The following is a 13,244-nucleotide window of genomic DNA, read 5'->3' as shown; positions in this document are numbered from 1 at the left end:
GCTTACTCTTTCCAAGAAGGGAAAAAATAAGACCGATCCTAACGAATATTACTTCAGGAGGTATTATTTTGACAAAACACAAAACTGATGACTCAATTGTAATCTCAAAGAAATAAAATAGAAGTATGGGCTGATGCCACAAAAGAGTGAAAATGTCTACTTTAGAAAAAGACACATATGTGGGATAAACAAATTAGGAAAAGAGAGACTCTATGGTAACAAAGTCTTCTAACGCCATCTAAAACAAACCAAAAAAATTATCCTGAAATTCCCAAACTCCGATTTTAAAAGTAAATTATTTTATAATTAAAATAACCACACAAAATTAACATAACTCTGAGTGCTGGCCAAGAATATACAGTATTTCTAGTCACTTACTACAGACCACAAACCAGAGTATTTGCGGATTTGGCTCATATCATGCCGATGAGATGCCAAAGATAATTTTCCCCCTCCGGTGAACAAGGTCAACTACTAACCTAGCTTAACTGTACACTTGGCGATATTTAAAATCCTTTTCATACGCAAAAAAGTACCAAGGAGGATTTGGTACTTCCCTCCCCCTTTTAAGAAGGGCAATGAAAGTTTATGCAATTGGATTTATCAGAATAAGCGAGTAAGTGCAGAATGAACCACACACACTATTTACAACTGGAGAAGCTAAGTTAACCTTGAAGATTAGCTGTACTAACATGTACCTGAGGCTTTAAAAGGTCTATATCCAAACTCGCTCAAAGTTAAAAAAAAATTTCAAGTGTAAAATAGTTTAAATAAGGTCTTAAATCAACAAGGAAGTCCTTTGAAGCTGTTTTTCTTCATCCCCAACAACCTGGTGAGGTTTGAATAATCACAGCAACATTGGAAAGTGTGTGGGAGGCCAGGCACTGGCTACGTATTTGCATATACTATCTTCTTCTTTTTTTTTTAATGTTTATTTATTTTGAGAGAGAGAGAGCATGAGCAGGATAGGGTCAGAGGTGGGGGGGGGGGAAGGAGGGAAGGAGGGAAGGAGGGAAGGAGGGGGGAGAGGGGGAGCGAGAGAGAGGATATCCCAAGAAGACTCTCTGCCACCAGCACAGAGCCTGACACAGAGCTCAATCCCCTGAACCAGGAGGTCATGACCTGAGCAGAAACCAAGAGTCAGACACTCATCCAACTGAGCCATCCAGGTGCCCCTCTTATTATTCCTTATAATAGGCATGGCCATTTTAAGATGGGGAAAATGAAGCTAAGAGGTATAGTAAATTCACCCCCAATAAATCTGACTTGAGAGCTTGTGTTCTCAACCATTCTGCTGGTAAGGCTTTATCTTGATCTTTAATATATGGGAAAACAGGCCAATATCACTGTGTTAGCACATGCATACACACATACAATCCTTCACCCTCATCAAGAAGTAGTGAAACAGGGGCACCCGGGTGGCTCAGTTGGTTAAGCATCTTGGGGTTCATGAGTTCAAGCCAGCACTGGACTCCGTGCTGACAGCTCAGAGCCTAGAACCTGTTTTGGATTCTGTGTCTCCCTCTCTCTCTGCCTCTCCCCTGCTTGTGCTCTGTGTCTCTTTCTCTCTCTAAAATAAACAAACATTAAAAAAAAAAGTGATTGGGAGAACATGAGTATGACACATTTATTAAAAAAATAAATAAGTGGTGAAACACACACACCCCTACTAACCCTTGGACAGGCAGACAAGAGTGGTTTAGTGACTTTTTTTTTTTTTATCCTGATAATAGAAAGCTGTACTAGTGAAATGGCATTTGCTAATAATAAACAGCACCTACGGATCCAACTGGATAAAAATTTTACAAAATTTCTATTCACTCCTCTTTCTTGCTGAATAGTTCAACACGTGCTCAGGAAACACAGAATATAAACTTACAAGGGAGATCATCTATTTTAACATGTAACACCACCCTCAAGTGAGCTCTGTAAATTCTAGAATATTACCCCCTAGTTAAGGAGCACGGTTTTTACCTCAGAAGGACTCTGGCTCAAATGCTGACACTTCTAACTCTAAGCCTCAGTTTTCCCAGCTGTAAAAAGGGGGCAACACTCCCCCACTGGTTATGAGGCTGCTGGAGGCACATACAGTAAGCACTTAACTCACAAGTGCTCACTGCTCTCCTTACAAGGCCAGACTTCATTAAAAAGTTCTTGCCAAAGGCTAAGTACAATAAACAAAATGGAAGAGGTCTTGATTAATGAAAATAAATTAGTTCATGAACAACAAAGCAAAGAAAAAATAGGTTAAGAAACCAAGAGGAAGTAATTCCATCCACCACTGGGGGGAAAATAGGGTTCTTTTTTTTAAATGGATAAAAGAAGTCATTTATACAAATAGTCCCATAATCGAAAGGTCTTTTCCACAGGAGAAAACTATTTGTTTCCAAAAAAATCTAAGATAATTTCTTCCAAAAATAAAAAATAAAAATTGAGGCCTCAATCCCTATTTCACACCCTCACCACCTCACCTGATTAAATAAAAAGCTTACAAAATGCTACCCATCGTTCATCTGCTAAATGAGGTCTTCTTGTCTGCTGAGACTGCATAATTTAAAAAGCAGGTAACAAAACTGCAACTTGAAGAACTCAGAGAGACCCAACAACTAACACCAGAAGTGGTCTCAGAACCAACACAAAGACAAAAGAGGGAAATAAGCACTAAAATAAGGACGAGAACCGCACTCAAGAAATTCCTAAACCCTTTCTTTTATCAAAGTGGTCATACTTTTTCATTTACATAGCTCCTAGTGGTTTACAAAGCTTTCATTTGGGAATACCTGAGATCAAAGTAAAGCTTGGAGAAGGTAAGTAACTTTCCCAGGAAAGTAAAGCTACATATTCTCTTACTTGTTCCTTTCCAAGGGTTGGCAAGAGCCTCTCCCTCCCTTGCTGGTTTACCTGGTCCAACAGGTATTCATTCCCTCAGGAGCAAATGACTCTCCATTTACTTGGCAAAACCATCAAGGATGTGTAATGACCATCTTTAGGTTTCCAAATTCAGTGTCATTTCCATATTAGAAAGGGAAATATTTAGTGAACTGAAAGAACTCTTTGGTCCAGACATTGTAGAAATCCTATGCATAGATAAGGACAAGTAGATAGTCATATTTTGTATGATTGTTTGTGTTTTTTAGTTTATTTATTTGAGAGAGAGAGCATGAGCAGTGCAAGGGCAAAGAGAAAGAGAGAGAGAAACCCAAGCAGGCTCTGTGCTATTAGCACAGAGCCTGATGTGGGGCTCAACTCACGAACCATGAGATCATGACCTGAATCAAAATCAAGAGGGGCGCCTGGGTGGCGCAGTCGGTTAAGCGTCCGACTTCAGCCAGGTCACGATCTCGCGGTCCGTGAGTTCGAGCCCCGCGTCAGGCTCTGGGCTGATGGCTCGGAGCCTGGAGCCTGTTTCCGATTCTGTGTCTCCCTCTCTCTCTGCCCCTCCCCCGTTCATGCTCTGTCTCTCTCTGTCCCAAAAGTAAATAAAAAACGTTGAAAAAAAAAAAAAAAAAAAAAAAAAAATCAAGAGTCGATGCTTAACCAACGGAGCTACCCAGAAGCCCCATTATGACTTTTTGAGCTGGGAACTTTGGTGGTCTAGTCAAGGAAATAATGATTCCTCTGAATAGGAGTCATAAAATAACTCATCACAGCTGCAATGTAAAATAAAAACCACTGTTAGGAAAGCTTAAGATTTCTTACCCATTAAGTGGGGAAAAAATATGCAGATAAAACATTAATAAGAACATTTAAGATTAAAATCAATTTTCTGATTGGTAATAAAACTATAAATCTAAGACTTTTCCAATGTAAGCCCAAAGGAAGTAGGATATAATTAAGCTATTTAAGAAACAGAAAATAGTGGGGTGCCTGGGTGACTCAGTTGGTTGAGCTGACTCTGTTTTGGCTCAGGTCATGATCTCACGACTTATGGGATCGAGCCCAGCATCAGGCTCTGTGCTGACAGTGTGGCGCCTACTTGGGATTCTCTCTCTCCCTCTTTCTCTGCTTCTCCCCTGCTCATGCACTTGAACATACTCTCTCTCAAAATAAATAAACTTAAAAAAAGAAAAAAAGGAAATACCTTAGTTTTTCCAATGAATGCATTACTAAAGGGCCATGAGATCATACTCCAAGTGTGATATGTCTGAAATGGAGTCCAAGTTTGCTTTATGCACAATTTCTTTGTTTACTATAGTCAAATATTTCTGATTTTCATCTTCATGGCACTTGAAAAAGAACCACCAACAATAGTTTTAGAGCTAGGATTAACATGAATGACAAGAAAACAACAATAATTGTCATAGCATCCTATATCTATTTACTTAAATGTCAGATAATTCAGGGGTGCCCGAGTGGCTCAGTTGGTTGAGCATCCAACTTCGGCCCAGGTCATGATCTTCAGGTTGGTGGGTTCGAGCCCCACAGAGGGCTCTGTGCTAACAGCTCAGAGCCTAGAGCCAGGTTTGGATTCTGTGTTTCCCTCTCTCTCTCTCTCTCTGTCCCTCCCCTGCTCATGCTCTCTCTAATATAAAAACGAAAAAAAATTTAATGTCAGATAATTCAATTTTATTTTATAAAGTACTATATACCAGTGCAAAGCAGAGAGCAAGTAAAAAGTCCAGATCACCACAATGAAAATGCTTACTAATAGCCCCAAATTTTATACACGTGAAGGTCACAAGAAGCCAAGGAGAAAAAAAAAAAAAAAAAAAAAGGATGAACTTTTAATAAATTTTCCCTGAACTGTCAACACACTGAGAAAAACCAAAAAACCCAAATATAAGCATCTCTTGCTTGTAGCTGTGGAAATTTTTACTACCATGTGACCTATAATCACTAGGGAAAGATTTTCTTTGCTAAAAGAGGATACTGAATTGTCAAGGATAAACAATTCTTAATATACTGCCTTTTCTACTCAAATTGTCTTTTTCTAAATTAAGATAACTTTATTAGACTTTCCCTCCATCTATTGATTTTTTGGATCTCTTTTTGTCTACCTTAGACTTCCCAAACTCCAAAACTGTGAGCAAATAAAATTTCTGTTGTTTAAGCCACATAGCCTATATAGTATTTGTCATGGTAGCCCTAGCAGGCTAATACAGCATTCAAACCAACAAAACAATCAGTAAGAATTTTTCTGGTGTCCAAACCTTTTAATTCTTATAAAAGTTCCCTCAAAATGAGCTTACTACATCCATCTCCCAGCACTACTAGGGACGCTAAAGCAAATTTCCAGCTAACTACTTCCAGAAAGAAGGTAGACATAATGGGTTTGACCTGCTTACAAGGGGTTAAGAAAAACATGCAAACACTTTCCAATCAGGAAAGGAAATTCTGAAATAAAACAAGAATCAGGCTTTGGCTCCTAAAAAGTGAGAAAGTTTAAGAATAAACATCTATGACCCACCGGTTCCTGAAAGAACTTAAATGCAATTTTAAGTTTGTTCTCATAGTGGCTTTGGGTAAGTTGCCCAACCCTTCTATTACTCAATTTCACATCTGATGTTAGCACATGACTGCTTATTAGTTAGCACTTTTAAAACTTACTGGATGGAAGATGACGAGTCAGTCATTCATGACTACAAGATTTGTGATTATAAAATTTACTTTTAGGATACATATTGCATCAAATATGCTATTTTGGTAATGAAAGGATTTTGGGGTAAAGTCCCCACCTCATTGTACCATCTCAAAAGAGGACTCATTATAATCACCATATGTATTTGAGAAACCCAAGGAGGGTTAAAAGAAATACCAATGAAACATTTGTAAAGAGCATATATTCCGCTATTTAAAAAAATGCATATCCATTTGAAAGGTGTCAAAATAAGCCCTAAAACAAAGATAATCAAGAATAAGTGGCCTTGGAATCCGTTATCAAAGAAGGTAGTCTTCACATTCTTCATCAACCAAAAAACCAAAAACACTCCCATAATGTGAAATGGAAATCTATTTTAGATATGTTCAACTCACAAAAATCCAACTCTAAATCCATCACACTAAATCAGTATTTAAATTAATTAAATCATAACTTTGAGGGACGCCTGGGTGACTCAGCTGGTTGAGCATCAGGGTCTTGATTTCAGCTCAGGTCATGATCCCAGGGTCATGGGATCGAGCCCTGTATCAGGCTCCGTGCATAAGAATAAGATTCTTATTCTCTCTTTCCCTCTGCCCCTCTCCCCTGCTCATGCAGGCGCTCCCTCTAAAATAAAAAAAATAAGCATAAAAGCTACTTTGAAAGATGCCTATAACTGTACTATTAGTTCTTCCTAGCACAGTAGACAAATTTTGGACAGGTCAATTTCATTCATACACTAACAAAAGGATTTTAAAGTTTCCTGAATTGCCATTTTATCTGGAGCTACCTTTTCAAAGGATTCTTGGGTAATCACTTAAAGGATACACTCTGTCATTGCTGCAACATCCAGTTTATCAATATCAGGTGAACCAGGGCAACACTTCTTGAATTCTTTTCGAAGATCAAAAAAGGAATAGAAGCATTCAGGCAATAATACATTCTGAGGAAGGACAAGGTAGACACTGTTAACTCAATGAATTTAATGTTTTTCTAATAATTAGGAACCTAAGAATGGCATGGAGTATATTTTACCAAAATTAATTTTTAAAATTAAATATAAGAGTGACTATTTTCTAGTACTGTATTATATCCTATATACAAGTGTCATGGAAAAAAATTATCTTATTTTAAGACAATAGATTACATTTGTGTTCCATTACACATTCCATTCAAAACACTTCTGAAGCTATATTTGGGCTGTCATACATTTTCTAATTGATAAAATTACACTCTTTTCAGCCATAATCATTTCATACAGTCTATATTTTCAGGCAGCAACATTAGCCCTCTCAGTTCTCATAAAGATGCTTATATTTACAGTGTCTACCCAGATATAGGATTCAGTTACAAAACATAGTTAAATACTAGGCTCATATAACACTCATATTTTTATACTAAAATCAGAGCAAGATAGTAAATTCCTGATTACCTAAAAAGCATGATTTTGTGCCAAATTATAGTCCCACATTAGTTTTGTGACCAATATTCTAGCACCTGAGAACTCAAATTAGACTCAAAAACAAACAAAAAAAAGATATCACAAATCTCAAGGGTAAAGAAGAAATAGTTACCTACTGTTCTTAGCTACTAGTACTACTCTCGTACTTATTAAGCAAGTTCAACTGTCTGGGCAAATATTGTACTAATGCATTTTTGTTTCCCTTTGTAGGAAAAAACCCCATCAAATAACTGTCAAAGATGAATTTTTTAAAACTGAATTTAGATTTTTCTTACAATTTCAAAATAGTCTGCTGATTTACTGGGAATTTCTACCTACTTATACATTAGAAAGTCAAGGAAATAAAGACTTAATGTTTGCAACCATAACATTTATACAATGTCTCTTTCTATTCAGATTTCCTCATTGGATCTATCAGATGTACACCTGCTCATTAAATTAAATAATTAAATATAATTATTTAATTAAAATAGATGTCTGGCAGGGGCACCTGGCTGATTCAGTTGGTAGAGCCTACAACTCGATCTCGAGATTGTGAGTTCAAGCCCCATGTTGGGTGTAGAGATTCACAAAAAAATAAATAAAATCTTAAAAAAAATGAAATAGATATCATTGTACCATGGTCAGAGTTTTCAAAACAGTTACTTAAAAAAATGGTGAAACCTTCAGGATTATCTACAAAAATGTTCATTTAAAACCTGTTGATAACTCACATTTTACAATAAAAGATTTTAAATAGCTGTATCCACTTAAAAATACTTAACATTTAATTCCTACAAAAGATATTGATGTTATACTAATTATAAAATAGCTAAAAAGTGTGTGTAGTATGAATGCTCCTTATAAAAATGAGGCTTTTCTACAAAAACCTGGAAGAATATTTTCAAATATGTTCATATTAGAGAAAAATAATAATATTGTTTTCTGAATGGCAGGATTATTTTGTTTTACCATTTTTTCTCCCCCTTCCCCCCTGCCATGAATAGAATTCCTTTATGATACTAAATTAGTTTCTGGTTTTAGGATACTAAGTTGGTTCAGGTTTCTTTATGAAAATCCTAATAGAAGTGATTCAGGAAAATGTCTCAATTGTTCTCTGGAGGTTTCTCCACATTTTAAAGCAGCCCATCTAAAATAACAAAAACAGCTGTTTTCCTCAAGCCAAATAGGGAAAGTATTAAGTTTTATCCCTCTCCAAAAGAATTTGAAAGGGGAAAAAAAAATCCTCATATATCTATTTCTGGATCAAGGGGATAGCAACTGGTCTAACATTTAATTAACAAAAAACACTCCCCGTGGCCACCCCTTTAGCCAAGTTATTACAAAAGTTGCTATAAGAGGAGTGATTTTCTCAACCTTTAAGATCTAGGAACTTGAGTTTCTCCCTTGAATTTTTGAAATTGTCATCATATATTTAACTCCTTTCTTTCCATTTCCCTAGTGAGGTAAAAAGAAAAATCTGTACTGACTAGTCACTATACTTGGGACATCAATTGTCAGTCTGAATCTTTCTTTGAAGACTTGCTTCATCCAGTTTCCTGAAAATACTTCATCTTTTCAAGTTCAGTATTTGCCTACCACAATAAAAAGTTACAGCTCAAACTAATTAAGTTGATAAGATCAACTATATTAGCAATGATTGGCTACATTGGGGCTGCCCTCTGCTGTCTCCATTTCCCCACAGCCCCTCAGTATTCTTCCCAGAGAGGAGTCACATTTTTACAGTAAGATTATGTTTTTTTCACTCCATACCCTTTTCTATGTCAGAAAGACCAGCAAAGGTAAAAGATGAAGGCTGATCCTACTGTTATGATACAGTATTTAATTAGTTTTGAATATTTACTTTAAGTCAAAGTGCAGTATGCTATAATTAATGTTTCACTAGTTATATGACTAGGTCTTTACACAGTACAAAGCTCTTTAATGAAATTAGTTACGATTAACAAGGTTTAATTAAACTATTTTTCTTTGCTCCTTCCTTTCTAGCATTTTCTACAGAAGGGAATATTACAATGTCTTAAAATTTAAAAGTAAATGTTCTCTCCTGCCTACCTGCTGTTACTTTACATGTCAAAATTCAGCTAATATGCTTAGAAAAGGGGGAATGTCAACCATCTCAAAAACAACATAAAACAAAAAGAGAAACTTTTGTTAAGTCACCAGAAGGTATCTATAAAATTACTGCAATCTCAAAGATCTCTATTAAAGGGTCATGATTTTTTTGTGGTAAAATATACATAACACAATATTTACCATTTTAACATTCAATAATATACACAACACAATATTTACAGTTCAGTGGCATTAACTACATTTCACACTGTTGTGAAACCATTACCACTATTCCTCTGTTATCTTCTCAAACTGAAATTCTGCCAGGAAACAATAACTCCCGACACACATCTTTTTAAAATGGAGAAACTTGGATAAACCATGGGGGGGAAAAAAAAGCCTCCAGTCACCCCCAAAGGAAGGTCCAATCATTCTCCGAGAAGCCAGCACTCTTACCTTCTTGGAAGCCTCGGGATGCAAGATTTGCCTGACATGAAGCTGCCCGTCAGTACACAGACAGAAGGAAGTTCCAACCCCAATATTCAGTTCATTGCTTACTGACTGGTTAAACTGTAAACAAGACACAGGGATGCAACTTAAGCAGGATTTACAAACTCTGGCAAAGTGGCCCCACGTGTTGGTAACCAACGAAAACCACGCTGCCATAAAAGAGGACACCAGTGCTGGGGCAACATTAGAAAGAAAGGCTCCGTTCCCACAAGCTATCTAGAATCCTTTGGATTGGCAAGCTTTCCAATCAACCCACAGTTCACCCGCAGGAGAATTTAGTATAGACATTCTCCCTTCAGTGCCCCCGTCTACTTTTGCGCTAAATCCACATTCAAGACTTTTAAGTCGGGTCTCGTTTCATCAGCAGGTTGCCTTCAGATTACATCATTCCCTGGTGTTATTTTATGTTCGGATGTTTCAAGATTAAGAAAGATGCCAGTTTCTGATAAGCAAAGGTGGTTAATGGGTATACAGACCTCTGGGAAGTCTGACAACACTTTCCCTGGAACACAATCCCAAATGATAACTTTCCCCTATTAATTCGCACCTCGTGTCCTGGCGCACAGGCCAAGAGAGCACCGGACACGCACCTGTGCACAGGTGTTTAGCGCCCCGCCCTATCCCTGATCCAGTACCCGTCAGAACCAGGAAGCAGCAGGTTTTTAGGTCACCTCAATTCTGTTAAGGGGGTTCCACCAGTTTCACAGTGACCCAACGATCAGCCCTACGTCTTCGGGTCTGCAAGCCCTCCCCAGCTAGGATCAAAGCCACTGAAGAAGTAATAAGGGAACCCAAACCGTGCCTTTAGGAGTTCAGAAGCTTGAAGCCAAGCAGGCACCCTCAGCTTCCCACCGAACTGGGGCCGCCTCTGGCACGCCTCGCGGGGCCCACCCGCTCATCTACACTACAGCGCCCTCTGTCCTAGCGTTGAGCCACACACCCAAAGCCCCGCAGAGGACGGGCGCGTCGGGCGTCTGGGCCTCGGGATGGGGGCGCTAGGATTCAACCACTGCTCCTCATTCAATTGGTAAAACCCGACTGCTCCTGAAGCCCCAGGAAAGACTCGAAAACTAGCGAGTTTGGGCCCACGACGCTAGGGGCTGGGAGGCTTGGAGGAGCAGCGACCTCCTCCCAAGAGGTCCACCTCGGCCTCCAAGGCCGGGTTTCCACCCACGCGGTTGGGCGTCTTGCCACTCTGCCCCGGGGATGTGCGTGGACCGGCCGGCGAGGGCGTGGGACCTGGTGTGGCTGGGCTGCCTTGCGGGGGACGCCGGGGTGGCCTGGATAAAGGTGGACCGCGCGGCCCAAGGCTGTCACCTGTCGAAGGGCTTGGTCCAGCTGCGGCGCGGAGGACAGGCTTTCCGCGTCGATCTTCGTTTCTTCTTTACAATCCTCCGTCAGCTCCAACTGATCCGGTCTAACTAGCACTTCATGCAACTGTCCCACCTCCAGGGCGGAAAGAAACTGGGGTCAGTTTCCCCCTTCCTCAATTTGGAAGCCTCCATATTCACCCTCCTTCCTCGCTCCCCTGCTGGGGCGGCCAGCGCGGCTGCAGGGGTCTGGCCACAGAATCAAAGCTCACTCGTCGCGAGCGGCTCCGGTGGCAGAGAGGTCGGCACGGCCCTGCCTCCGGCCCCACCCCCACCCGGATCAGGTCGGAAAGGCCCAGAAGTGGGAACCCGAGCCCCAAGGATCTCACCCCGGCTCCGCGGGGCGTCCCCCGACGGGCAGAGAACCTGGCTCGGCTGCGCCCGGCCGCTCCACCTGAGCCAGATTTCAGATTACTGAAACGGTTCCCAGGCCGTTGGCCAACAAGTTTGGTTTTACTCTGGATTCTGTAGGCCTCGGGTCCAGCCTCATAAGTGGCTAAACGAGAGCACTTGTTTACCGACTCTCCAAACTTCTACAATAAACTTCTTGCCCCACTCCTATCAATTGGACAGAAATCTGGAGGAATACCTTCTTGTTGGCCAGATCCACGACTTTCCATAACAGCAGGATCAGCTCCTTCTCATCCGAGCCCAGCTTGGCCCCGGTGGCCCCAGCAGTGATCCCAAAAAGCACCACCAAGTAATCCGGAGACGCCGTCATGACGATAGGTGGGGAGGGGGAGAGGGGGGTCGGGAGGCGGTGAGGCGGGGTGGAAGTGAGAACGAGAAAACCCGTGCTAAAACCTCTTCCAAGAGAAAAAGAAGAAAGAGCGCCCGCCCCCCCCTCCTCGCCGCCGCCGGTGCAAAAGGCGGTAACCAACCACCCTAGCCCACACCTGGTCGGTGCTCCACACCCTGGGCAGGAAGGGGGTGGGAAGGAGGGCGCAGGAGGCCTGCCCTTTTTGTATTCAATTGCCCGTGCGTCTATGCAAAAAGCCAGGAGCTGGGCTGCACCCCGGGTGGAGCGCGCAATGGCTGAAAGCTTTTCTGTTTTGGGATGTGGCTCTACCTGCCCGCCCCTTCCCCCTCCCCCACGTGGTGCAGGTAAGAGACACCTGGCGGCGCCGGCCCATTGGCTCCTTCAAACTACGACGTGGCAGCGGTGGGGGTGGAGGCCGCCTGGGGAAAGGGGAGGAGGGGGCGGGAGACAATGGCTGGATGAATGGAGACAGGAGGGCGAGAAGGAAGGAGGGGGAGACGTGAGGGGCGGGGAAGAGACGGTTGCCACCCGAAGGGTAGCCGAGGCCAGACGGGAAAAGGGTGAGGGGTGAAGGGCGCGGAAGGGAGGGCCGGAGTCGCTTGTGGGGGTCACCCCTTTGGAGGTAATCGAGAGGGATGGGGGGCATGGAAAAATGTCGACTGTGGGGGAACTAAGCCGGGGGTTCTAAAGGGTCAAGGGAAAAGGCCTGGCGCAGGGAGGAGAAAAGAGGCCAGAGGTGAAGCCTGGGGTGCGGAGCTGCTCAGGGCGCGGCGCCCCAAGAGGGCGAACCGCGGAGGGAGGCACCGGCCAACCATAGCCGGGAAGCGGCAGGGGCAATTGCCAAGCACCGGGAAAGCCGCTCCCGAGCCCAACACACCTTTAAGTGCAAACAGTAGGTGAAACCTTGTGGGCCCTCCCTTTCTCCCGGCCAGAGCCCAGGCCCGAGCTCCTCCAAACTCCGGGACGCTACCCACCTTCTGGAGACACAGCCAGACGCCCGGGGCAGCACACCCAGCCACCAAGTTTCGCCCAAAGGCGCAGACGCTGCGCGCTACGGAGCAGGGAGTCCCCGCGAGGAAATTTAGGCACAATGGACCCCGCTTCCTTGTCTCTCTTCTACTTCTTAATTGCCACGTCTTGTTTGGTTCTGGCTGCTAGCTTGAGACTAGAACCTTCTCCATGGCTGGGCCCACAAACTTTGTTTTGCTCTGGGCCCTAAATAAAGCATACACACTAATGTTTTCCTAAATCAGGCCAAAGCAAATTTTCCCTCAGTTCCCAGCTCTGACCCCTACGTCCCTCCTCATACCTTTGCCTTTGTACTTATGTGTCGATTTGGCCAACTTTGCGAGCAGTTTCCCTTCTCTAGCTAAGCTAGGTCTGCACAGAGGCTTATGCGCCCACTATCGCCACCCAGCCACCAAGTCAGAAGGCAATGTGGTTGGGACCTGTTGACGTGGGAGAGGAAAGAGCCAGAGGTGACGTTTCCTGGAGTTTTATGTTTCCAACTTC

The 13,244-nt window shown here is 42.4% G+C and overlaps 1 protein-coding gene across 6 annotated transcripts in view; it reads right to left on the bottom strand.

Moving 5' to 3' along the window:
* The window catches only part of ESRP1 (epithelial splicing regulatory protein 1), a 65,115-nt gene extending 53,035 nt beyond the window's left edge, over window positions 1-12,080 (bottom strand). The window contains exons 1-4 of one of the 6 annotated variants that reach the window (XM_078441941.1): window positions 11,562-12,080; window positions 10,920-11,048; window positions 9,549-9,662; window positions 6,407-6,521 (exon numbers count right to left, since the gene is read on the bottom strand). In XM_078441941.1, the coding sequence (XP_078298067.1) occupies window positions 6,407-6,521; window positions 9,549-9,662; window positions 10,920-11,048; window positions 11,562-11,693 (490 nt within the window). In that variant the 5' untranslated portion in view covers window positions 11,694-12,080. The remainder of the gene's footprint in view (window positions 1-6,406; window positions 6,522-9,548; window positions 9,663-10,919; window positions 11,049-11,561) is intronic. The other 5 variants (XM_078441940.1, XM_078441942.1, XM_078441943.1 and 2 more) reach the window with 5 other exon arrangements.
* Window positions 12,081-13,244: the final 1,164 nt, after the last annotated feature.

Source organism: Panthera onca, chromosome F2 (genome assembly GCF_046562875.1).
Source record: "Panthera onca isolate mPanOnc1 chromosome F2, mPanOnc1 haplotype 2, whole genome shotgun sequence".
Lineage (NCBI taxonomy): Eukaryota > Metazoa > Chordata > Mammalia > Carnivora > Felidae > Panthera > Panthera onca.
This window is presented reverse-complemented; position numbering and strand designations above follow the sequence as displayed.